Genomic DNA, 22,067 nt, shown 5'->3' with positions numbered 1-22,067 from the left:
CCCCCCCCCCGCCCGCCGGGCCCCGCCCCTCGCAGCCTCACGCATGCGCAAGCCCCTCCCCTCTCCCCAGCCCACGGCCTCCTTTCCGGCGCGGGGCACGCCGGGAGTTGTAGTCCCGTCCCGCCCGTCCCGCCCCCCGCCCCCCCCCCCCCGCCCCCGCACAAAGGAGTCCCGAGGCCGCTCGGCGGCTCCGTCGCGTTTATTGAGGCCGAAGCCGCGGCGCCGCGGGGGGCTGGGGGGGGCGGCGGGGGGGGGCCGGAGGGGGCTCAGGCCCCGTAGACGCTCTCATCACTGTAGGCGATGTACAGGAAGAAATCCTCCTCGTGGTGCTCCTGCGGGGTGGGGGGGGGGCACGGGAGGGAGATCAGGAGTGTCCCAGGCACAGTCCCCCCCAGCACATATACCCCCCCCCCCCCCCCCCGCACCGGTACCTGCCCCCTGCCCTTAGCTCCACGGGGCACCCAAGGGACCCCAGCCGAGTCCGTGGGGTGCCCCACTCCCCCCCCCCCCAGCCCCACACGTCCGCCCCCCCCGCCACCCCACCTGGTAGAGCTGGCCCATGGTGGCGCTGGTGGGGGGGATGACGTTGTTGACGAAGAAGAAGAGCGCGTCCTCTGCCCGCAGGTGGATCCGCTTCCGGATCAGGAAGTAAAACTGGCCCACTGCAGGGGGGGGGGGACCACGGTGAGGGGGGGACCAAGGGACACCCCCCCCCAGCTGCCCTCCCCCAAGCCTCCCTCCCGCTCCCCCCCGCACCTGTCAGGTCTGAGGGCACCAGGTACTTCTTCTTATCCAGGTCCCCGATTCGGGCCTTTGGCGCCTTCTCCACGATGACCTGTGCGGGGGGGGGGGGGGGGGAGGGAGATGGGTACGGGACCCCCCCGGCATGGAGGGGTGCCGGCCCCTCAGGGACCCCCCGGGTCAGCCCTGGGCGGAGGGGAGCGATGGGGAAGCGGGACGGGGGCAGGGAGCGGCTCCAGGAGGGGTTCTGGGGGGGTCCCGGACACCCTGGGGTGGGTGGTTGTCTCGAGGGGGGAGGCTGTCGGCTGGGGGGAGGGTCCCCAAGGGGCAATGAGAAGGTGTTGTCACGGGTGGGGGGGGGGGTTGGCTGCGGCCGGACGCCTGGGTGCCTCGGAGCGGGGGGTCCCGGGGGCTCCCCAAGCGGTTCCGGGGGGTCCTGGGGTGCCGCGGGGAGCGTCCCGGGGGGGATCCCTGGGCGGTCCCGGGGGGGTCCCCCGCGGGTCCCCCGCCCTCACCGGGACGCGGTCCGGGTACTTCTTGCGGATCTTCTCGCCCTCGCAGCGGCGCTTCTCGAACGGGTGCTCCTCCTTGTACAGGAACTTCATGGCCGGGTCGGGACCGGGGCCTGGGCCTGGTCGGGGCCGGGACCGGGACCGGGCCGGGACCGGAGGGTGCGTGCGCGGCGCACGGATACGGCCCCTCCCCCGCTTCCCGGTGCGGCCCCGGCCCCGCCCCCGCCGCCACGCCAACAGCGCAGCGCGCGCGCGCGCCACGCCATCGGCGTAGCGGCCGCCGCCCCGCGGCGACGGGGAAGGGGGCGGCCCGCGCCTGCGCACTCGGCGTAGCGCCCGCGCAGACGGCGTAGGGCCCGCGCGCTCGGCGTAGGGCCCGCGCAGGCGGCGTGGCGCATGCGCACGGGGCGCATTGCCCGCCGCTCTGGACCCTCCGTCGGTACGGAAACGGCGTAGGCCCCCCCACCCCCGCCCCCATTAACGGCGGTTGCGCAATGGGGAGGCTGGCGAGGGGGTGGGGGGGGGTTGGAACAGGAGCGGGCCGGGCCCCGGTAACGGGGTGGAACCGGCGGGGGAGCGGAAGGAACCGGGCGGTGGCGGCGCGGAGGGATCCGCGGCGGTGCTGCGGCCGTCATGTGACTGACGTCACCGCGTGGGGGGTGAGTCACGTGGCGGGCGGGGTCGCGAGGTAAACAGTGACGCCACGTGACCGCTGACCGCGACGGCAGGAGGCGTGGCCGGGGGCGAAAGGGCGGAGCCAGCGCTGGCATGCGGACGGAACCACCCCGGGGGGGGGGGGGGGCGGGGAGCAGACGCAGGCGGAACCACCGCGCCTGGGGGGGGGGGGGGGGGGGGGGGAGGCGGCACATGGGGGACCCCGGGGAAGGCGAAGGGAACCCAGGCGTCCGGGGGAGCCCCCCAGGCAGCAGCAGCAGCAGCGTTGGGGGAGGATGCAGTGGGGGACGTAGAGACTCCCCCCCCCCCCCCCCCGTGTGGCTGGGACACACTCACGGAGGGACCCCGAAACAGAGAGGGCAGAGACGCCGCAGGTGGGACCGAGGTCTTTTAAAAACAAGAGGGCGGGGCTGGCAGTGCCCATCTGTCCGTGTCCGTCCATCCGTCCGGTGGGGGGGCAGCCCCCGCGCCCCCCCAGCACTGAAGTTGGGGCAGGTGGCTCCATGCTCCCCCCCCACCGGCCAGGGGGAGAAGCTTCGTGTGTTCCCCCCCGGCGCAAAGTCCGTCCCTCGTGGGGGGGTACAGGGGGTCCCCACGGTGCTGGCACAGTCCCCGAGGAGTCCCCACGGCGTGGGCTCTGTCCCTCATGGGGGGGGCCCGGGGGGTCCCCGTCCCTGCAGCGGTGGGGGTGGTGGTGACAGGGCGGGGCGGGGCTGCTGTCACCACAGCCGGTGCTGGTGCAGGTTGCGGCTCAGGACGGAGCGGACGTCGGCTGTGAACCTGGGAGGGGTCAGAGCAGCATGAGACCCTCAAATGGCTTGCTAGTACCCCCAAACCAGCACAGACCCCAACATCAGGATTGCTCAGGGTCCCATAACCCAACGCCTGGCCTCCCGCCCCCCCCCCCCCCCCCCCATCCAGGGCACCCCCCTGCACCCCCCCAGAGCCCCTCAGGAACACCCCTGGGCTCCACTGTGTTCTCCCTGATCAAGCTGAGCCCCCCCAGGACATTGCTTGGGCTTCCCTGTGCCCCCCCCCGCCCCGACCTGCTGTGCTGCTCAGGACAGTCCCCAGACCCGCCTCTCTCCCCCCTAGGATACCCCCCAGACCCCACTGTGCCCCCCCACATCTTGCTCTGCCCCTCAGTCCACCCCCAACCATGCTCTGCCCCCCCAGCACAGCCCCCAGACCCTGCTGTGCCCTCCCGACCCTGCTCTGCCCCCCAGGGTCTCACCTCAAGGCATCCAGCATGGGCAGCAGGTTGAGCAAGGCCGTGTCGCTGGGGTCGCTGAACCAGGACTTGATGGGGATGGCGTTATCTGGGGGCAGAGGCGGGGGGGGGTGAGGGGCTGGGGGGGGATCCGGGGTGGGGTGGGGGGAAGGGTCCCAGGGGCGGGGAGGCCGTACCTGGGTGGCTGCGGTAGGCGCCGGGGGAGTTGTCAAGGATGACGATGCTGGAGAGGTCGCTGTGCACCACCGACAGGTCCTTGATGTAGCTGCCCAGCTCCAGCGTGCAGTGCTGGGGGGTAGGGGGAGGGGGGCCGGGTCAGGCCCCGCCCCTCGGCCAGCCACGCCCACCAGCTACCCACACAGCAGCCACAACCACAGCGCTCAGCCCTGTCCCAGCAGCAGCTCTGCCCTCCTGACCTGGCCCCGCCCCCCACTCAGTGGCTCCACCCACCAGGCAGCTCCACCCCCCCCCCTGCTAGCCCCCCCCCCCCCCATCAGCAGCTCCACCCCCCGGGCCATTTCACCCAGCCCCAGGCTACTCCATCCCCAGGACTCACCCCGCCCCCCGCCCTAACCCCGCCCACTTGGCCCCACCCCTTGAGGCTCCACCCCCAACGCTCAAGCCCTGCCCCCGGCCCCGCCCACCTGCCGGTAGTAGCGCCGGTTGAGGATGCTGCGGTTGTTGTCCAGCTTGTCGGCCACGGCGCAGCCGTAGATCTCCATGCTGGCCGTGAACACCACCAGCTCGTACCACTGGCTCACCTGCGGGCGGGTCAGCGCCGGGGTCTGCCGGGGAGGGGCAGGGCGGGGAGGGCGGGGCCGGGGAGGGGTCCCCAGGGTGGGGCGGGGCACTCACCACCTCCAGGAAGAAATCCACATGGGGCCGCTTGTGCACGAAGAACCGGACGGGGTGTTTGTCGATGACGACCTGGCGGGGAGGGGGGGGTTGTGTGTCAGCAGGACACCAACTTCCCCTGCCTCAGGTTGCGGGACCCTCAGCTGCACCCCAGCACCCGGGACCCCCAAACTCTGCCCCTGGGGACCCCCGCATCCCCCCTGACCTTGAGGATGAAGTCGGGGGGGGGTCCCTGGGCGCACGGTGGGCCGCAGCACACCATCATGGTGTGAGTGGATCAGGGTCTCGTCCAGGTCCAAGACGAGGATCTTCCTCTTCACCTGGTCTGGGGGGGGGGAAGGCAAGGGGAGTCAGGGGGTCCCCCCAATTCGGGGGGGTCCCCATTAACACCTCTGAACCCCAACACATCGTGTCTGTTTCTCTTCCTCCTCCTCAGAACCTCCCCCATTTTGGGGCTCTCCCTGCTCCACCCCACAGCTCCCCCCCCAGTTTGGGGGCTCCCCCCACCCCACGGGGACCGCCCCAGACTTACTGAGGCGGTTGCGGGAGACGGGGGAGAGGGGCAGGACGTCGTATCGCACCGTCTGGTACTGAATCACCTGCCGGGAGGGAGAAAGGGACGGTCACATCTGCGAGGGACCCCCGCAGCGGGGGGGGGACAGCCCCCAGATCCCCCTCCTGACCCCCCAGCACCGTGGGGCAGGGCAGCCAGGCCATAACGGAGCATCCCGCCCCCCCCCCAATGCCCAGAATAGAACCCCGGTGTCCGCCCCCCCCCCCATCACCACATCCTGGCAGCGTCCCCTCCGCCGTCACTGCCGGGCACGGGACGGTGGCCGCTGGCACCGAGCCCCGGGGGGGGGGCCAGCGTCCCCCCCCCCCAGGGCTAAATTAAACCTCTCACCTGCTGCTCCTCATCAGTGCCCCCACCCCTCCTGCCCGGATGTCTGGGTCCCCCCCTAATGCCCCCCCAAACCCCTGAGGGACCCGGGGTGGCTGTGGTCACCCAGCATGCCCCCACTTTGGGGATGTGGAGGAGCCCTGACACGCTGTCCCCCGCCGGCTGGGGACCCCCCCAGCGCCCCTCAAGCCGGAGGGACGGGGGGCTCCGTTGGGGAAACTGAGGCACGGACAGAGGCACCCCTCCCCCCCCCGCTAACCGGCCCCACCTCCCAGATGGATGTTGAAGCCCCTGGCCCCGGAGGAAGTGGGGGGACCGGGAGCCCCCACAGCCGGGCCTGGCCCCCTGCAAAGTCCCGGTACAGCCGGTACCCGCCCGCCCCCCCCATCTCCCCCCGCCGGTACTCACGGTGCGGCCCCCCGCTCCCGGTACTCACGGTGCGGACCTGCCGGCGCAGCATGTAGAGGAGGAAGCTCCAGAGTTTGGTGGCGAAGGCCACGAAGGTGCGGAGCCCCAGCAGGCACTGGGTCCGCATCATCCCGGCACCGGCCCCGCCGCCGCCCCCCGCCCGGCCCAGCTCCGCCAGCTTCGCGCCCCCCCGCGCCGGGGGCGGCGGCGGGGACCACACCAGGGCCGGCCCGGAACAGGAGATGCGCCGACGGCACGGGGGAAGGCCGGGCGGGGGAGGGCGGATCAGGAGGGTAGCGGCGGCCCCGGGAGTAGCGGCGGCCCCGGAGGCCCGGAGAAGGGGTCGGCGGCGGCGCCGGAGGCGCGGGGGAGGCGGTCCCGGGGAAGGGCCCCCGGCGGTCCCCGGCCGCGGCGGGTCGGGCGAGCTCGGCCGTTACCGGCGGGCGCCCCCGGCCGCCGCCATCGCGCTCCCGCCCGGCCCCTCCCGCCGCTCTCGCCGCCGCCGGGGTCACTTCCGGCCGAGCACTTCCGGGGCGCGGGCGCGGCGCCAAGGCCGGCCGCGAGGGGAGGAGGGCTGCTGCGCCTGCGCCAAGGCCTGGGGCGTGGCCTCCGACGATAAAGGGGCGTGGCGGAGGGGGAATCCCTCGGGGGCGTGGCCACGAGCGTGTGCCGTGCTAGGCAGGGGCGTGGCCTCCGTGAGGAGCGTGGCCTCTCCTTCCAGCGCCAGCCCCGGGTCCCTGTTTCCCCCCTCCCTGTAATCGGGGTGTCTCCCCCCCCCCCCCCCCCCCGGGGGGGACACCCAAACGTCCGGGCCCGCTCCCCACCCCGAATTGGGGTGTCCCCCCTAAAAGGGACCCCCCCAAGTGACCACACGGAGGTGGGGGAGATGCGACAGCTTTATTGGGGGTCCCAACGTTTACGTAGGTCCTACAGTAACCCCCTGGGTTTACATAGGTCCTACAATAAACCTGGGGGGGGGGCGTGTCACACGTCCAGGTCGTCGTCAGGGTCCTCGGGGTCCTCGTCCTCGGGGGGTTCCAGGGCACAGACGATGGTCCCGGGTGTCCGGAGGAGGGTCGATCTCCTGGAGGGGAGCGGGTTACTGGGGAGACTGGTCTTGACTGGGAGCCTGGACTGGGAGGGGACTGGGGTTCCCCCCCTCCCAACTCACTTAGGGGTGCTGAGCTGGTACGGGGGGGGCACAGCTGCCCGTGCTGCCCGCTCAGCTGCAGACAGCTGCAGGCGGAAGGTGAGGGGGTGGGAGGGGGCCCGGCCCCCTGAATCCCTGGGGGACCCAGGCGTCCGGGCCACGGAGGGGGGGGGTCTCCCGTCCTCCTCCTCTGGCGTGGGGGTGGGCACCCCCAGAGAGCGCAGGGAGCCATCAGGCAGGAGGGTGAAGCTCTCGTCCTGGGGGGGGGGAAGAGGTTTGGGGGGGGCCAGGGGCAACCCGACTGCGGGCACTGTGACCCACCGTGACCGCATGGGTGCCCCCGCCCCCCCGCACCCACCCTTCTGCCTGACACCCCCCCTGCGGGGGCGGCTGAGCACGCTGGCGAGTCGGAGGGTGCCCGGGCCGGGGGGGGCCCCCCCCAGGATGAGCTGGGTGCTGGCCAGGGCCCCCAGCGCCTGCAGCAGCCTGGGGGGGTGCAGGTCCCCGTGCAGCAGCGCCAGCAGGCGGGAGGGGCGGACTGGGGGGCGGGGGGGGCACAGGCGTCCGGGGGGGGGCCCACACACCGATCCAGAGGACCCCCTGCACCCCAACCCTATGGGCACCCTGGTATCTGGGCCCCCCCTGCACCCCAAACCCCAGTTGGGGCCCCCCCTGCACCCCAAACCTATGGGGATGCCAGTGTCCAGGCTCCCCCCCTTGCACCCCAAACCCCAACTGGGGGGGCACTCATGGCCCAAGCCCATGAGGACCCCAATGCCTGGACCCCCCCATACCCCAATCTAGGGGTGTCCCCCTTCCCCCCCCCCCCCTGGGGACCCCAGTGCCTGAGCTACCCCCTTCACCCCCATCCCCAACTGGGGGCACCCCCACCCCCACACCCCAACCCTACGGAGACCCCAGTGTCAGGCCCACCCCACGCCCCAAGGGACCCCAGATGTCCTGACCGGAGCCGGGGGCCCCCCCCCAGCAGGGCCCCCAGGGCCTGGCAGAGGCAGGGGGGGGGCAGGCGCAGCAGCAGCCAGCTGAGTGAGTCCAGCACCAGCGTCAGGGGCCCCCCCCGAGGGGAGCCCCCCCGCTAGCAGCCCCCCGAAATCGCCTGCCCGCAGGTCAGGGTCCGGCCCACTCCAGCCCAGGGGGTCCGTGAAGCCATCGCGGTACAGGAGCCTGGAAAGGGGGGGGTCAGGGGAGCTGCGGGGGGGCTAGGGAGGGGCTATGGGGGGGGCTACAGGGGGCTGGGGGAATGCTATGGGGATCCATAGGTGCCGGTAGGGGGGGTATGGGGCATCACGGGGGTCCATTGGGTGCCCGGGGAGGGGCTGTGGGGCCACAGAGGTGCTATGGGGGGCCACGGGTGCCCGTGGGAGTCTCTGGGGGGACATGAGAATCCACAGTGTGCCCACAGGGGACCATGGGGGGCTCTCTGGGTGCCCATGGGGGGGGCTGTGGGGGGGTCGCACTCACTGCTCCTTCACTGAGGGGCTCAGCCCGGCCTCGAACTGCTCCCGGGGGACGTCGAAGAGGACGACGAGGACGCGCTCGGCCCTGGGAGGTGGGGGGGGTGAGCGAGGGGAGGGGGGGGGGGGGCTGACCCCCCCAGCCCCCCTTCCCCCAGCCCCCCACCTCTGCACGGCGGCGGTGACGAAGGCCCGGAGGAGGCTGCGACCCTCGCAGGCGGCGTTGTCTGGCGGGGGGGACATGGGTGAGCCCCCCGGCACCCCACAGCGCCCCCAACCCAGCCCCCCGCCGCCCCCCCACCTCGCACGAGGACCAGCCCCTCCGCGCCGCCCGCCACCAGCGCCTCCAGCATCGCCGAGCCGGCGCCTCCTGATGACGCCGCCGTACGGCGACGGGCGCCGCCACGTTCGGGGGGCGCCTCCCGATGACGCCGCCGCCGTACGGCAAAGGGCGCCGCCATGTTGGGACAGGAGAGGGTAAGTGCGTTTTGGGGGGGCCCCGTCGCGGGTGGGGGGCCCCATGAACCCAACTCGGCCAGAAAAGAGTTAAAACACACACAAAAATTTATTTCATACAAAAACACTCACGAGGAGCCTGCGGAGACCCCCAACCCCCACCCCCCCCGGAGGGGGTATCCTGAAACTTGGGGGCCCCCAACGCCAGCTTGGGGGGCTCCCTGCCCCTAAGTGGAGGGGGACCCCACAGTGTTTGGGGTCCCCGGGGGAGGGCAGACGCTCCCAAGCTTGGGAGAGGACCCCACAGGGGGGATGGGGGCTTGGGAGGGGGGTCCCCAAAGCCGTGCTGGGGGCTCGGGGGGGCCCCAGCACGGAGACCCCTCAGACGTACTCGCGGTTGCTGGGGGGCTGGGGGCTGGCGGCCTTGCTGCGGGGGTAGGCCCGGCCGTGCCCCCCACGCCGGGGGCAGGAGCAGGCCAGCATGGCTCCACCGAGCAGGGCCAGGGCAGCCCCCCCCCCAGCCCACGAAGATGGCGGCGCCGAACTCGAACCTGAGGGGGGGACAAACAGGGGTGAGGCACCCGCAAGCCCTCCCCACAGCCCCCCCCGACCTGCCCCACAGCCCCCTGCACCCCCAAAGCCCCCCCACACCTGCCCCACAGCCCCCCAAACCCTCCCCACAGCCACCCAGACCTGCCCCACAGCCCCCCCAGACCCCTCCCAGCTCCACTGAACCCCCAAACCCTGCCCCATAGCCCTCCTCCCCCCGAACCCCCCTCACTTGAAGTTGACGGGGACCGTGGGGTCGTAGAAGTTGGTGACGATGCGGTGGCCGTACCAGGAGCAGGCGATCAGCCCTGCCAGCCCTGGGGGGGGGGGGGCACCCTGTAAGCCCCCTGAGACCCCCCCCCCACCCCAAGCCGGGGTGGTGGGGCAGGGGGGGGTCCCCAATAGCGGGTAGAGACCCCTGAAACAGGCGTGTGGGGTCCCCAACAGGGGACAGGGACCCCAAAATGGGGATGTGGGGTCCCCAAGGCGGGGGGGGGGGAACCCCAAAATGGGGGAGAGCTCTTGGGGGTGCTGCTCACCGGACAGGAGGAAGAGGCCGCCGCCAGCAGCCGCCATGCCGGCCTTGCGCCGGGGGTCGTCCCCTCCACAGCGGGTGCACTTCATCCCCATCACCGCCACCCCCATGGCGAGGGGGCCCAGCACCCCCGCCACCACCATCAGCGCCCGTGTCACCTGGATGTACCCTTGGGGGGGGGGGTGTGTGTCACAGGGGGGGTCAGGGGGTCACAGGAGGTCAGAGCCCTCCAGCACTGTCCCCCCCCCATCCTGCTGCCCTTAAGCCCAGAGGGGACCTCGGCAGGCAGGGCCGGGGGGGGGTTACAGGTTTATGGCCCCTGCCTGTCCCCAGGTTTAGACTTTGACCTTTCCACAGGCAGGGACAGGCAGGAGGGACGGGCAGGGGACAGGCAGGGACACCCCGGGTTTTGGGTCCCTGCCAGCACGGCAGGGGACACTGGAGCGTCCCCGGGTACCAGGGGGTGAAGCGGGGGTCCCCCGGACCCCTGGGTCCCCCCCTCCCCTGGACGCCTGGGTCCCCCGGGGGGGGTGACCGTAGGTCACGTCGGGGTGACCCGGATGCCCGGGTTCCCCGGCACCACCCTGGGGCGGGGGGGGGACTTTGTACCCATCCCTTGCGGGGGGGACCCTGCCACACCCCAACGGCTGCTCCCGCTCGTGACTCAGGGGCCCCCCCCCAGGACAGGAGTTTCAGCGAAACTGAAGGCAGCACCCGGACGCCTGGGTTCCCCTGGGGGGGGGGGCAGGGAGGGCCCTGGTGCCTGGGTCCCCCCGCAGGGTGGGGGGGCAGATTTCAGCCCCCCCCCCCAAGCCAGATACCTGGGTCCCCCCGGGGGGTCCCAAGGCTGGGAGAACCCCGGCGTCCCGGCATCCCGGGGGGGGGGCCCAGGCGTACAGGTGACCCCGCTGACCCCTGCAGTCGGGTGGTGGGAGTGGGCGTGACCCCTGCCCCTGCCCCCACCCCCGGGGACCCCCCACCCGTCCCGAGGGGACCCCAGGCATCTGGGAGGTGGCCCCTCCCCCCACCGACTCGGCTGGTTCTTCGGCTCCAGTGGTTGGGACCCCCCAGGCCGGGCAGGGGGGTCAGGGGTCCCCCCCAGTTCTGGGGGGGGGGCGGGGGCAGACCCCCCCCCCCCCCCCAGCCATGGCAGCTCCCAGACGCCTGGGTTCCCCCTGTTTTGGGGTCATGACGTGCTGTGACTGTCCCCAACCTCCTCCCCCCTCCCCATCACTGACACCCCCCGGACCCCTGCACCCCCAGGGACTCCCCCCTGCACCCCATCACCCCCCAGAACACACCCCCCCGGCCCCCCCCCCCCCCCCTCACCGGGCAGGGCGAGGATGGAGTCGTAGCTCTTGCACTGGAGCTGGCCGGTGCTCTGGCTGGCGCAGCTCATCCACAGCCCCTGGTAGGTGACCACCGCCGTGATGATGGTGTCCCCGGCGAAGGAGGACATCTGCCACTGCGGCAGCACCGCGGCCGCCACCAACGCCCCCCACCCTGCCAGCGACAGCACCAGCCCCAGCACCTGCAGCCCCCCGTGCGCCATCGCCCCGGCGCCTGCGGGACGGGGCGGGGGTCGGCACCCCTGGGAGGACCCTATGGACCGGGGGCCTTATAGGCGCCCTACGGGGAGCCGGGGAAGAGCCCGGAGAAGCCCTGCGGAGGCCCGATAGACAGGAGAGGCTGAGGCTGTAGGCGGCCTAAGGAGAGCCTAGAGAGACCCTACGGCGAGCCTACAGAGACCCTATAGCCTAGAGACCCCCGACAGCGAGCCTACAGACACCCTATAGCCTAGAGACCCCCGACAGCGAGCCTACAGAGACCCTATAGCCTAGAGACCCCCGACAGCGAGCTTACAGAGACCCTATAGCCTAGAGACCCCCGACAGAGACCCTACAGAGACCCTGTAGCCTAGAGGCCCCCGACAGAGACCCTACAGAGCCCGCAGCAGCAGCAGCCCCGGAGCGACCCTCCGGGCACAGCGGACAAGAACAGTATAGAGAGGCAGGCGGCAGCGAGACTATAGACCCCCGCAGGCAGCAGAGACCCTACAGAGCCCCTGCGGAGGCAGGGAGGCTGTAGAGACCCTGCGAGCAGCAGGGACCCCCTATAGAGACCCCCCAGAGCCCCTTTAGAGACCCCGCGAGCAGCAGGGACCCCCTATAGACCCCCTATGGGCCCCTATAGGCGCCGCAGCAGCGACCCCTGCGCGGTTGGGGCCGGGCAGGTGCGCGCACCTGTATATGGGGGCCGGCCCTCGGGGGGCGGGGCGGGTGACGTGGGGGTGGGGGGTGTCGGTGACGTCATCGGGGCGGGTGACGTCATCGGGGCGGGGACAGCGACGGGGACAAGACGGGGGGGGGGGTTTGGGTGTGGGGCGAGCGAGGGTCCGGGGTCCGTCTGTCCCTGCCCGTCCCTCTGTCCCCACCTGCCTCCCTGTCCGTCTGTCCCCACCTGCCTGCCCGTTCCCACCTGTCCGTCTGTCCCTGCCCATCACTGCCCATCCCTGCCCGTCCCTCTGTCCCCACCTGCCTGCCTGTCCCCACCTGCCTGCCCGTCCCTGCCCGTCCCTGCCTGTCCGTCTGTCCCCACCTGCCTGTCCCGGGCGGGGCCACACGCCCGTCCTGGCCCCCCCCCCCGGACCCTGGACGCAGACCCCGCCATGGGGCAGGAGAGATGGGGGTCCCGGGGCGGGGAGCGGCCGTGTTGGCCCAGGGCCAGCTGGGGGGGGCACGGGGGGGGGCCACAGGTGATGGGGGCTATGGGGTGGGGGGGGGCTCCCGGAGGCTCTGCCTGGTGGTCAAACACGCGTTTATTGTGTGTGTGTCCCCCCCGGGCTCCCATTAATCAGCTAACGACCCCGGCGCTCCCCGGTCAGCAGCGTCGGCGGCGGGGGGGGGCGCTTGTCGCGGCGGCGCTCGCGGGGGGGGGCTGGCGGGGGGCGAGCGGGGGGGGGGGGCCGCTGCCGGGGGGGGACGGGGCCCCCCCGCCCCCCCCTTGTAGAGCAGCTGGAAGATGAAGGCGTTGGCGTACCTGGGGTCAGAGGGCAGAGGTCAGCCGGGGTCAGGGTGGAGCCAGGGGTGGGGTCAGAGGTCAGGGCTAGCGGGTGGAGGTCAAGGAGGGGTCAGGGTCAGCATTGGGCTCAGGGGTCAGGTGCTAGGGTCAGAGGTCAGGTCAGCACTTGGGGTCAGGGTCAAAGGCTTGGTTAAAGGTCAGGTCTGTCAGGGTTGAGGGTCAGATCAAAGGTTGACTCAGGGTTCAGAGGTCAGGTCACGGGTCAGTGTGGGGTCAGAGGTTGGCCCGGGGTTGGGGTCAGGGTCAAGGGCTGTGTCAAAGGCCAGGTCGGGTGTCAGGGTCAGGTCAGGGGTCAGGGGTCGGGCTCACCAGGGCAGGGCGTTGTCCAGGCCGGGCTGGCGGAAGGGGCAGCGGAAGGGGTTGAGGAGGGGGGGGGCCGGTGCCCCCCCCCGTGGCCGCCCCCACGGCCGCCCTGGCCACCGCGCAGCCGTACTCCCCCCACTCCGCGAAGTACGCCGGCACCCGCTGCGCCTGGGGGGGGGGGGGGGGGGGAGACACCCCACGTCTGGGACTGTCCCGTCCCCCATCGGGGGTCCCCCCCCACCCCGGGGCCCTGGGGTGCTGGAGGGGTAGCGGGGTCCCTGGGGGGGGGATCAGGGGGCTCCTTGGGAGTTATTGGGGGTTCCCGGGGTGTATTAAGGGGATAAAGGGCTCCCGGGGGGCATTGTTTGGAGACCCTGGGGGGGGGGTTAGGGGGATTCCCAAGGGGTTACTGGGGGGCCCCAGGGGGTTAGTTATTAGGGGGGGTCTCCAGGGGTGTTAGGGGGTCATTGGGTTCCCTGGGGGGGCGGTATTGGGGTCCTGGGGGGTATTAAGGGGGTCCCCAGGAGTGCTAGGGGGGTCCCTAGGGAGTCATTGGGTTCCCAGAGGGGTCCGGAGGGGGTATTGGGGTCCTGGGGTCTAACCTGCAGGCGGGGGAGGGCGCTGAGCCATGACTCCTTCAGGGCGAAGCCGGGGTTGAACCCTGGGGGGGGGCACCCAGAGACCCCGTGTGACCCCAGCTCACCCCCACCTGCCCCCCAGGTGCCCCCCACACCCTCCACAGCCCCCAATGACCCCCTCGCCTCCCCGGACCCCACTGTCTCCCGTGCCCCCCCACCACTGTGTCCCCACTCACCAATGACGAGGTCGGGGCGGGGGCCGGGGCGGGTGCTGAATGCCACCTGCACCCCCCGGGGCCCCCCCGCCTTTGAGGGGGTCCCTGGGAGCAGCTCCTGCACCTCCTGCGGGGGGGGGGGGGTGTCAGGCACCCCCTTGGCTGGGCGTCATGGCCCCCTTGGCCCCCCTGACTGCCCCCCAACAACCCCCAGTGCCCCCAACTGCCCCCCCAAAGTGTTCATGTGCCCCCCGTGTCCTTACGTCCCCCCATGACACCCCCCACCCGTTCACCCCATGACACCCCCCACCCGTTCACCCCCACAACCCCTCAGGTCTCCACATGCATGTGCCCCCCCCCGGCCCCCATGACCCCCCCCCCCCCCCCCACCGTGCGGTGCAGCAGGAATCGCCGCCCGTCCATGGGTGGGGGCACGGAGCCCCCCAGGAACAGCAGCTCCAGGGAGATGTGGGGCAGCAGCACCGACAGCTCCTGGGGCATGGGGTGGGGGGAGGTGGTGAGACCCCTGACCCCCCTCTGAGACCCCCAGCCCCTCTGACAGACCCCGGCACCTTCTGCCCACCGATCCCAGCGCTCCCAGTCCCCTCCAGTCCCCGCAGTATCTACCCAGAAGAGCCCGACCAGCTGCAGCTCCCAGTGCCCCCAGTCCCTCTCAGTTCCCTGGGTCCCTCCCAGTCCCTCCTACTGTACCCGATGCCTTCAGTCTCTCCCAGTGCTCCCAGGCTTTCCCAGTCTCTCCCAGTGCTCCCAGGCTTTCCTAGTCCCTCCCAGTCCTCCCAATCCCTCCTACTGTTCCCAATGCCCTCAGTCGCTCCCAGTCGTGCCCCCAGTCTCTCCCAGTGCTCCCAGTCCCTCCTAGTGTTCCCAATGCCCTCAGTCTCTCCCAGTGTTCCCAGTCTCTCCCAGTCCCTCCTGGTTCTCCCAGCCCCTCCCAGTACGCACCCAGAAGAGCCCGACCAGCTGCAGCTCCCGGCCGCTCTCCTCCACCTGGACCCGCAGCGAGCGCTTCCTCAGGATGTTCAGCTCCGGGACTGGGGGACCCCGAGGGACCCTCAGTGGGGACCCCCAAAGGGGACCCTCCCCCCCGGGGCACGCCCCAAAGGGCTTCTCAAATGAGGACCCCCACACGGGACCCCCATTACCAGGGGGATGACCTGGCCCTGCAGGGGCACCCCTGACCCCCCAGGTCACCCTTGCCCAGTCCCCCAGTGCCTCCAGTCTCCCCAGTCAAGCCCCCCCAGACCACACTTACAGTGCTGGGGCACGAGGCTGGTGACGATGTAGTAGAGGCTCAGGGGGTAGGAGAGCAGCGCGGCCAGGGGGGAGCTGAGGGGCAGCCCCCGCCAGGCGTAGTACTGCTGCCAGGAGCCTGGGGGGGGGGGGGGGTCAGGCATCCTGCTGCACCCCACGGCACCCCATGGAACCCCTCGGTACCCCATGGCCCCCCACGGCCCCCCTGGCACCCCACACTGCACCCCACTGCAGCCCCTGGCATCCCGTGGCCCCCCACGGCCCCCCACGGCCCCCCACACCACCCCACGGCCCCCCAAGGGACCCCACAGCACCCCACAGCACCCTATACCACCCCACAGCCCCCCAAAGGCACCCCATGGCCCCCCTTAGCACCCTGCACCACCCCACGGCCCCCCACAACAGCCCTTGGAGCACCCCGTGCACCCCCAGGACCCCCCCAGTGTCCCCCAACGAATGCCTAATGCACCCCCCATTGCACCCCCAACGCCCACCCATTGCACCCCAATGTCTCCCATCGAAGCCCCATTGCACCCCAACACCCCCCCCGTTCCCCCCCACTCACTGAAGAAGCTGTTGGGTGGGGGGGGCTTGGAGGGGGCGGGGGGCAGCGACACCTCCCCGGCCGGCTGCAGCCCCTCAAAGGGGAGGTCTGGGAGGGGGCACAGGGCATCAGTGACCCCCATAACCCCAGCACCCCCAGGGCCCCTCAATAGCTCCCAGAGCCCCCCAATAACTCCCAATTACCCCCGAGTCCTCAATCCCCCCAAGTGCCCCTCCAAGCCCCTCAGATCCCCCCAAGCCCCCAATTATCCCCTCAGTGCTCCCCCAGTGCACCCCATTGCTCCCCCCAGACCCCCTGAGCCCCCCGCTTGCCCTCTCAGCACCCCCCATTGCCTCCCGGAACCCCCCAGAGCCCCTCAATTGCCCCCCAGAGCCCCCCCGTCCGCCCGTCCCCCCTGCAGTCGCTCACCGTGGGGGGTCCCGAGGGGGTGGCAGTCCCCCCCCAGCCCCACGCCATAGTCGGGGGCCCGCACCAGCATGCTGAGGTGGGCCCAGCCCCCCCGGGTGAGCCCCCGCGCTCCCAGGAACCGCTCCTTGTCAAAGGTCTCGCTTGTCACCTCTGGGGGGGCAGGCAGACACTCCATGGCACCCCATAGTACCCCATGGCACCCCACGGCCCCCCGTTGCACCCCAGGTATCCCCCCCAGCACCCTGCTGTGCCCTGCAGCACCCACTGCACCCCCAGCACCCCACTGCACCCCCAGCCCTGCCGCAACCCCCGTCACCCCCTTGCACCCCCCCAGCCCTGCCGCAACCCCCGTCACCCCGCTGCACCCCATCGCACCCCGCCCCCTCCCAACCGCACCCCCAACCCCCCCAATCGCACCCCTAACCCCCATCCTCCCCCCAGCCCTTGCCCCCCGGCCCCCCACCTGCGGTGAAGGTGAAGGGCAGCTGCGCCAGGGTGGCCGTGCGCCCCATGAACCCCCCGAGCTGGCGGCACCAGCCCCGGTGCACCCCGAGAGCCTCGGCTGCCCGGCACCCCTCGGAGCAGTACAGCACAGCCCGGCACTGCGGGCTGGGGGGGGGGGGGGGCGTCAGCAACCCCCTGCACACCTAACCCCCCCACACACACCCCCCTGCACCCCATCGCACCCCCAAGCCCCTCTGTGCCCCAACGCACCCCTCGGAGCAGCGCGGCACAGGCTGGCACTGTGGGCTGGGGGGGGGGTCAGCGCTGGGGGGGCCCCTGGAACCCCCTGTGCACCCCCCCGGGCCCCCCTGCACCCCTCTGCGTGCCCTCGCACCCCAAAGCACTCCCTGCAGCCCAATGCACCCCCCCACCTTTGCATCTCCCGGGGGACCCCCCTCCCCTCTGGTGCCCCCCCTGCACCCCAATGCCCCCCCAATGCCCCCCCCACCTGTGCATCCCCCTTGCCCCCCTGGCCCCCCTCACCATGGCAGCGGGGTCCTGGCGAGCCCCCCGCAAGCGTGGCAGAGGCGGGACCGCAGCGCGGGGGGGGCCGAGGGTGGGGGGGGGGCCCCAGCCCCGCAGGTGGGTCCCCACCAGCGTCATCCCCAGGCGTGCGGCGGCCGGCTGCAGGGCACTGGGAGGGGCACAGGGGGGCACGGGGTGTCACGGGGGGGACGCTCCGAGAGGTGGCTGGTCCTCCAGGGGGGTGACACGGGGGGGGGGCCCAAAAGGTGCTGGGGGGGTCACTCACGCGTGCAGGCCGGCATCCGCCACGGCGAGCTGGCGGGGGCGGCGGGGGGGGCCCCCGGCCATGGGGCACCCCATGGCGCGGCAGAGCAGGACCAGGGCCCGGCGGGCCGGGGGGGGCGCGGGGGGGGCGTGGGGGGACCCCAGCTCGAAGTCGAAGCCCAGGGGGGCCCCGCGGGCGTCTGTCAGCAGCAGCACCCGCGTCACCACCAGCACCTGGCCTGGGGACGGGGGACAGGGGTCAGGGGGGCGTTCAGGGTCCCTGGGGGGTCAGGAGGGGCCGGAGTTCCTGGGGGGCTGGGGGGGGACCCCGGGTGCCCCACGGGGTCCTGCTGGGGGTCAGAGTCAGGGTCCCCGTGCGGTGAGGTCAGGGTGAGGTTTGGGCCCTCCCGGGTGGGGTTGGGGGTCCCTCGGGCTCAGGATCGGGGTCCCACCAGGGGAACTCAGGGTCCCTTTGGGATCGAGTTTGGGGTCCCACGGGGTCACTCCCGGGGTCAGTTTTGGGGGGATCTCAGGGTCCCTTTGGGCTCAGGTTCAGGGTCCCACGGGATGAGGGCCCCCTCCGGGGGGGGCAGTTCGGGGGCTCCCAGCCAAGCTCAGGGACGACCAGTTTTGGGGTCTGGGGGGTCACGTTTAGGGGTCCCTCCGGGGGGGGGGCATTACCCGGGCGGCCGCCTCTGCCGCCACCCTCCTCCTCCTCCTCCTCCTCCTCCTCCTCCTCCAGGCTGATGAAGGTGAGGGTGCGGCGCAGGTCCGGCAGTGTCAGGGCCGTGTCTCCGCAGAGGGGTCCCCGCGGGTCCCCAGAGGGGCCCCCCCCCCCGCCGGGCCCCCCCCTGCGGGCAGGGCCACCCCCAGGCGGGCGTTGGGCAGTGCGTGCAGCACCCAGGGCCCTGGCTCGGGGGGCAGCCGCCGCAGTGCCCCCGGCCTCGGGGGGGGTCCCCCCGGCCCCCCAGCGCCAGCCCAGCACCAGCGAGACCAGCTCCAGCAGCTCCGCCCGGTAGCCCGTCAGGAACTCCATCTGGGGGGGGGCACCGGGTCAGGGGGGGGGGGGGCGCCCCCGAGCCCCCCAGACCCGGCACCCCCAGATCCCCCTGGACCCGGCCCCCCCCCGACGCCCCCTCCAAACCCGCAGCCCCCAACCGGCCCCCCCCCGAGCGCCCTTTGGCCGCCCCCGGTCCCCCGACCCCCCGCCGGGAACCCCCGACCCCCCCGTCCGCCACCTCCTGCCCGGGGGGATTCAAAGGTAAACACCAGCCGGGGCTTTCCCGCGCCGCTGTGACGTCATCGCGGTCCCTCCCCCCCCGGCGGCGCTGATTGGCTGGAACGTGGCGGGGGGTGGAGCCCGGGGCGGGGCGGGGCGCAGCAGGGAGCACCTGTGCGTCCCGGCCGTGCCCCGCCCTGAAGCCACCGCCGTGACGCCACCGGGCACGCTGCACCCTCGAAGCCCAAAGCCGCCCCTGTGACGTCACACCCGTGACGCCACGCGTGTGACGCCCGTGACGGGGGCCCCTCCCTCGCGCTCACCACGCCCCCGGCGGCCCCTCCCTGGAATCCCGGGGCCGGCCGGGGCGGTGCGTGATGTCAGGGAGCGGCCGTGACCCCACGCTGCCGGGAAAGACACCGGCCCCGAAGTCGAAACGGAAACCGAAAGGGGGTGGCGGGGGTGCGGGGGGGTTCCGGGGTCCCGGTTCGGGGCTGCCGGTGCCCCGGGGCGGGGGCCGGACCGAACCGGGGTGGGGTGAGGGGGGCGGTCCCGGCTGGGGCGGTCCCGGCTGGGGGGTCCCGGCGCCGGCTCGGGGGCTGCCGGTGCTGGACCGGGGGTTCCCGGTGCCCGTTCGGGGGTTCCCGGCGGGGGCGGGGGGGGGCGGAGCGGCCCCGCGGGCGGTGCCGTCCCGTCCGGGAGGGGCAGCCGGTGTCGCCTCCGCCCGGTTCTCCCCGGTGCGGCCGCGCTATGGGGCCGGGGCTGCTGGTGCTGGTGCTGCTGCCGCCCTGGGGAGGTACCGGGACCGGGGGGGGGCGAGGGGGCACCGGGACCGGCCGGGAACCGTGGCGGGGGGGCGCAGGGGGTGGGTCCCGGGGCAGCGGGAGCCGGGGGGGGGGGATGACGGGAACCGGGATGGGACGTACAAAGACGGGGGGGGGGGGGGGGGGGGGTGCCGGGGCTTTGGGGATCGCGGGGGGGGGGGGAGTCTCTGGCTGGGGGTGTCCCGGTCCGGTGCCCCCCTCTGACCCCCACTCCCCTCCACGCCAGCGCTGGGGAACGTGGGGGGCTCGGCGGGGGCCTGCACCTGCACCCACCGCTGGCCTTGGAAGCCCCCCCCCCGCCGTGCGCCTCCCCTCCCTGGCCCCCCATGTGCTGCGGGTAGATCTCTGCCCCAACCATGTGCGCAGGTGAGGGACACCCCGACTGCCCCCCAGAGACCCCCAACACCCCACATCAGTCCCTGGGACCCCCCCCAGACCCTGTCCTCAGACCCCAGCACCCTAGAGCCACCCCCCCCCAGCCCCGTAGGGTCCCCCAGCTCCCCACAGCCCCCCGGATGGCCTTCGCACCCCCCTGCCCCCGCAGCCACCCCTGCCCCCCCCCCCCCCCCAACCCAGCAGCAAAAGAGGAACCGAGAACTGGTGCCCAGGACGCTCCGACTGGGGAGGGGGTGGACCAGGGGGAGCCAGGCCCCATAGATGGGGTCTGGGGCCTATAGATGGGAGGGATCCCCCCCATAGCAGCCCCCCACGTCCCCCCCCCATGCCCCATGACAGCCCCTGTGCCCCACAGCAGCCCCCAACGTCCCCCCCCCGTGCCCCATGACAGCCCCTGTGCCCCCCCCAGGTTCGTGCTGCCCCACAAGCAGATCTGTGGGCTCCAGGACTCGCCGTGGGTTGTGGAGCTGCTGCAGCTCTGGAAACGCCAAGGTGGGTCCCTGCCCCACACCCCCGCGAGGCGGGGGGACCCCCAGGGCTGCCCAACACCTGGAGGGAGCCTTAACCCCTGCCACCCTTTCCTCTCCCCCGCAGCGGCTCAGAGACCCCTGGCTGGACCCCTGGCTACAGACAGACCCCCAGATGGACGCCCGGCTACAGACAGACCCATGGATGGACGCCCGGCTACAGACAGACCCACAGATGGACCCCTGGCCAGACCCCCGGCTACGCATGGACCCCCAGATAGACCCCCTGCCAGCCCCCTGGCCCCAGTGAGCCCCACAGCCCCGGAGGGACCCTCAGCCAGCCCCACAGTGAAATGCAGCACCCCCTCGAGCAGCTCCCCCCCCCCACCCCCCTGCCGTGAGACTGGGTGAGGTGCACGGAGACGAGTCTGGGGGGCAGCTCCTGGGGGTCCCCCAGGCCTTGCCCCCCACCCCCGCAGGCTGGATCCACCGGGAAGCTGTGGGGCAGGATCCCCAGATGCCACCGCCTGCTGTGGGGCCAGCCCCCCTCTCTGTGGGGCTGGCCATGGGGGTGATCCTGCTGGGAGCCAGCCTGGGCCTGGTGGGTGTCCTGGCATGCCGGGGGGGGGCTGCCAGGGAGCAGGGAGAGGCAGGGGGCCAGGCTCCTCACCCCCGCCTGAGACCCTGATGCCCCTCTCCTGCCCCACAGACGTGGGGCCGGGGTACAACCCCCGTGAACTGCTCTGAGCCGAGTCCTGCTGCCGCCCCCGAGCCCTGCCGCCACCCCCGCAGCGTCGGGGGTGGCCCCTCCCTTCCCTGCCGTGATTAAACAGCCACTTTGCAGCCCAAATCTGTGTCTGTGAGGCGGGCAGGGCAGGGCGGATGGGCGGGAGCCCGGCGCACATGCCCACACACGTCCGGGACGCACCCGGCCTGCCCCGCGCCTGAAGGCCACCGCGTCTTCCCTTTATTTTGGCAAGTCCCGTGTCCAGCGTGCGAGCGGCGGGAGGCGGCAGCCACGCGGGCCGGGTCCGCGTCGGTGTTGTTCCCCCCGCTGCCGCCGCCTCCCCCTGTCAGGGCTCCAGCATCTGCTCGCAGGCCCGCGCCAGCTCCCCCAGCTTCAGCCGGGCGTAGTCCACCCGGTTCAGCGCCATCTGACAGGCTTTGCGGGCCGAGTAGCTGGAGCCCTCGTGGGGTTGCCCCGTGGCCACCTGGGGGGGGGGGGGGCAGAGATGGTGTGACGTTGCTGTGACCCCGGCCCCCCCCCCCGGCCCCGCCCCGCCCCCTGACCTGGGTGAGGGTAGCGGATCTGCGCGGAGAGCTCGGACTCGACCTTCTGGACGGCGGCGCTGAACTGGGCGGCCTGGCGCTCCAGCAGCCGCTCCCCGGCCTTCTCCTTGGACAGCTCCAGGATCACTGTGCCTGTGGGCGGGGCGTGAACCCTGACCTCTGACCCCTCGACCTTGACCCCAGCCTCCCCCCCCCCCAGCCCCAAAGGGGCCTGGGGGTCAGGGCCAGGCCCGCAGCGTGACCCCAGCGCAGGCTGCGCCCCCCCCGACCCCGCCTACGCGGGGGTCTCTGGGGAGAGGTCAAAGGCCGCCACCCCGCTGTCACCATGGAGACCGGTGCCTTGCCCCGCCCCCGGCCCCGCCCCTTAAGCCCCGCCCATACAGACCCCGCCCCCTCGCCCCACAGCCCCTCCCTTAGGAGTGACCCCACTGCCGAGGAGGCCCCGCCCCGAGACCCGCCCCGTAAGCACCGCCCCCACGGAGCCCCCGCCCCCGCCAGGCCCCGCCCCGCCCACCGGCGCTCTGCAGGGAGGCGCCGATCTCGCGCTCCAGCTCCTCCAGCACGCGCAGCCGCTCGTTCGCCACCCCGTAGCCCGCCATAGCCCGCGCCGGCCGCCGTACCCGCCGCTTCCGCTTCCGGCCGCGCCTGTACGGCCCTCTCCGTCGCACTACCACTCCCGGCGGGCCCCGCCCACGTCACGTGACCCGGAAAGGACGACCTGGGCCCCG

At 72.9% G+C, this 22,067-nt stretch overlaps 6 protein-coding genes across 6 annotated transcripts; all 6 read right to left on the bottom strand.

Annotated features, from left to right (window-relative positions):
- Positions 1-184: 184 nt before the first annotated feature.
- On the bottom strand, positions 185-1,483 carry LOC115338362 (GABA type A receptor-associated protein). The gene is made up of 4 exons (XM_030006931.2): positions 1,257-1,483; positions 757-835; positions 544-662; positions 185-332 (listed from the first exon to the last, which is right to left on the bottom strand). The coding sequence occupies exons 1-4, from the start codon at positions 1,344-1,346 to the stop codon at positions 267-269; spliced, it is 354 nt and encodes a 117-aa protein (XP_029862791.1). The 5' UTR covers positions 1,347-1,483; the 3' UTR covers positions 185-266.
- Positions 1,484-2,303: 820 nt separating this feature from the next.
- CTDNEP1 (CTD nuclear envelope phosphatase 1) lies at positions 2,304-5,543 on the bottom strand. Its single transcript, XM_030006937.2, is given in 9 exon segments — positions 2,304-2,708; positions 3,163-3,247; positions 3,336-3,447; positions 3,804-3,920; positions 4,015-4,086; positions 4,220-4,240; positions 4,242-4,339; positions 4,547-4,613; positions 5,352-5,543. Coding segments are annotated over 9 exon segments (735 nt in total). The 5' UTR covers positions 5,454-5,543; the 3' UTR covers positions 2,304-2,647.
- A 658-nt stretch (positions 5,544-6,201) lies between these two features.
- ELP5 (elongator acetyltransferase complex subunit 5) lies at positions 6,202-8,409 on the bottom strand. Its single transcript, XM_030006924.2, has 6 exons — positions 8,250-8,409; positions 8,115-8,175; positions 7,956-8,036; positions 7,439-7,658; positions 6,495-6,730; positions 6,202-6,407 (listed from the first exon to the last, which is right to left on the bottom strand). The coding sequence occupies exons 1-6, from the start codon at positions 8,407-8,409 to the stop codon at positions 6,308-6,310; spliced, it is 858 nt and encodes a 285-aa protein (XP_029862784.1). The 3' UTR covers positions 6,202-6,307.
- A 271-nt stretch (positions 8,410-8,680) lies between these two features.
- On the bottom strand, positions 8,681-11,040 carry CLDN7 (claudin 7). Its single transcript, XM_030006926.1, is given in 5 exon segments — positions 8,681-8,920; positions 8,922-8,955; positions 9,186-9,270; positions 9,493-9,657; positions 10,818-11,040. Coding segments are annotated over 5 exon segments (642 nt in total). The 3' UTR covers positions 8,681-8,785.
- Positions 11,041-12,368: 1,328 nt separating this feature from the next.
- ZMYND15 (zinc finger MYND-type containing 15) lies at positions 12,369-18,238 on the bottom strand. The gene is given in 16 exon segments (XM_030006928.1): positions 12,369-12,527; positions 12,879-13,040; positions 13,475-13,533; positions 13,687-13,792; positions 14,056-14,157; positions 14,629-14,717; positions 14,939-15,055; positions 15,503-15,589; positions 15,911-16,060; positions 16,374-16,406; positions 16,408-16,519; positions 16,898-17,048; positions 17,166-17,382; positions 17,690-17,948; positions 17,951-18,083; positions 18,085-18,238. Coding segments are annotated over 16 exon segments (2,031 nt in total). The 5' UTR covers positions 18,180-18,238.
- A 2,756-nt stretch (positions 18,239-20,994) lies between these two features.
- On the bottom strand, positions 20,995-21,953 carry MED11 (mediator complex subunit 11). The gene is given in 4 exon segments (XM_030006927.2): positions 20,995-21,260; positions 21,340-21,348; positions 21,350-21,471; positions 21,854-21,953. Coding segments are annotated over 4 exon segments (354 nt in total). The 5' UTR covers positions 21,939-21,953; the 3' UTR covers positions 20,995-21,122.
- Positions 21,954-22,067: the final 114 nt, after the last annotated feature.

This window comes from Aquila chrysaetos, unplaced genomic scaffold (genome assembly GCF_900496995.4).
Source record: "Aquila chrysaetos chrysaetos unplaced genomic scaffold, bAquChr1.4, whole genome shotgun sequence".
NCBI lineage: Eukaryota > Metazoa > Chordata > Aves > Accipitriformes > Accipitridae > Aquila > Aquila chrysaetos.
Note: the sequence above shows the minus strand (reverse complement) of the source record. Positions and strands in the feature narration are given on the sequence as shown.

Coding starts and splice junctions, on each gene's coding strand:
- LOC115338362 (XM_030006931.2), bottom strand. CDS start 1,346: ATGAAGTTCCTGTACAAGGAGGAGCACCCGTTCGAGAAGCGCCGCTGC. Junction 663..756: donor GGTGCCCTCAGACCTGACAG/GTGCGGGGGGGA, acceptor CCCCCCCTGCAG/TGGGCCAGTTTTACTTCCTG. Junction 333..543: donor CCATGGGCCAGCTCTACCAG/GTGGGGTGGCGG, acceptor CCCACCCCGCAG/GAGCACCACGAGGAGGATTT.
- ELP5 (XM_030006924.2), bottom strand. CDS start 8,409: ATGGCGGCGCCCTTTGCCGTACGGCGGCGGCGTCATCGGGAGGCGCCC. Junction 8,176..8,249: donor GGGGCTGGTCCTCGTGCGAG/GTGGGGGGGCGG, acceptor CCCCCCCGCCAG/ACAACGCCGCCTGCGAGGGT. Junction 6,408..6,494: donor TACCAGCTCAGCACCCCTAA/GTGAGTTGGGAG, acceptor GCTCCCCTCCAG/GAGATCGACCCTCCTCCGGA.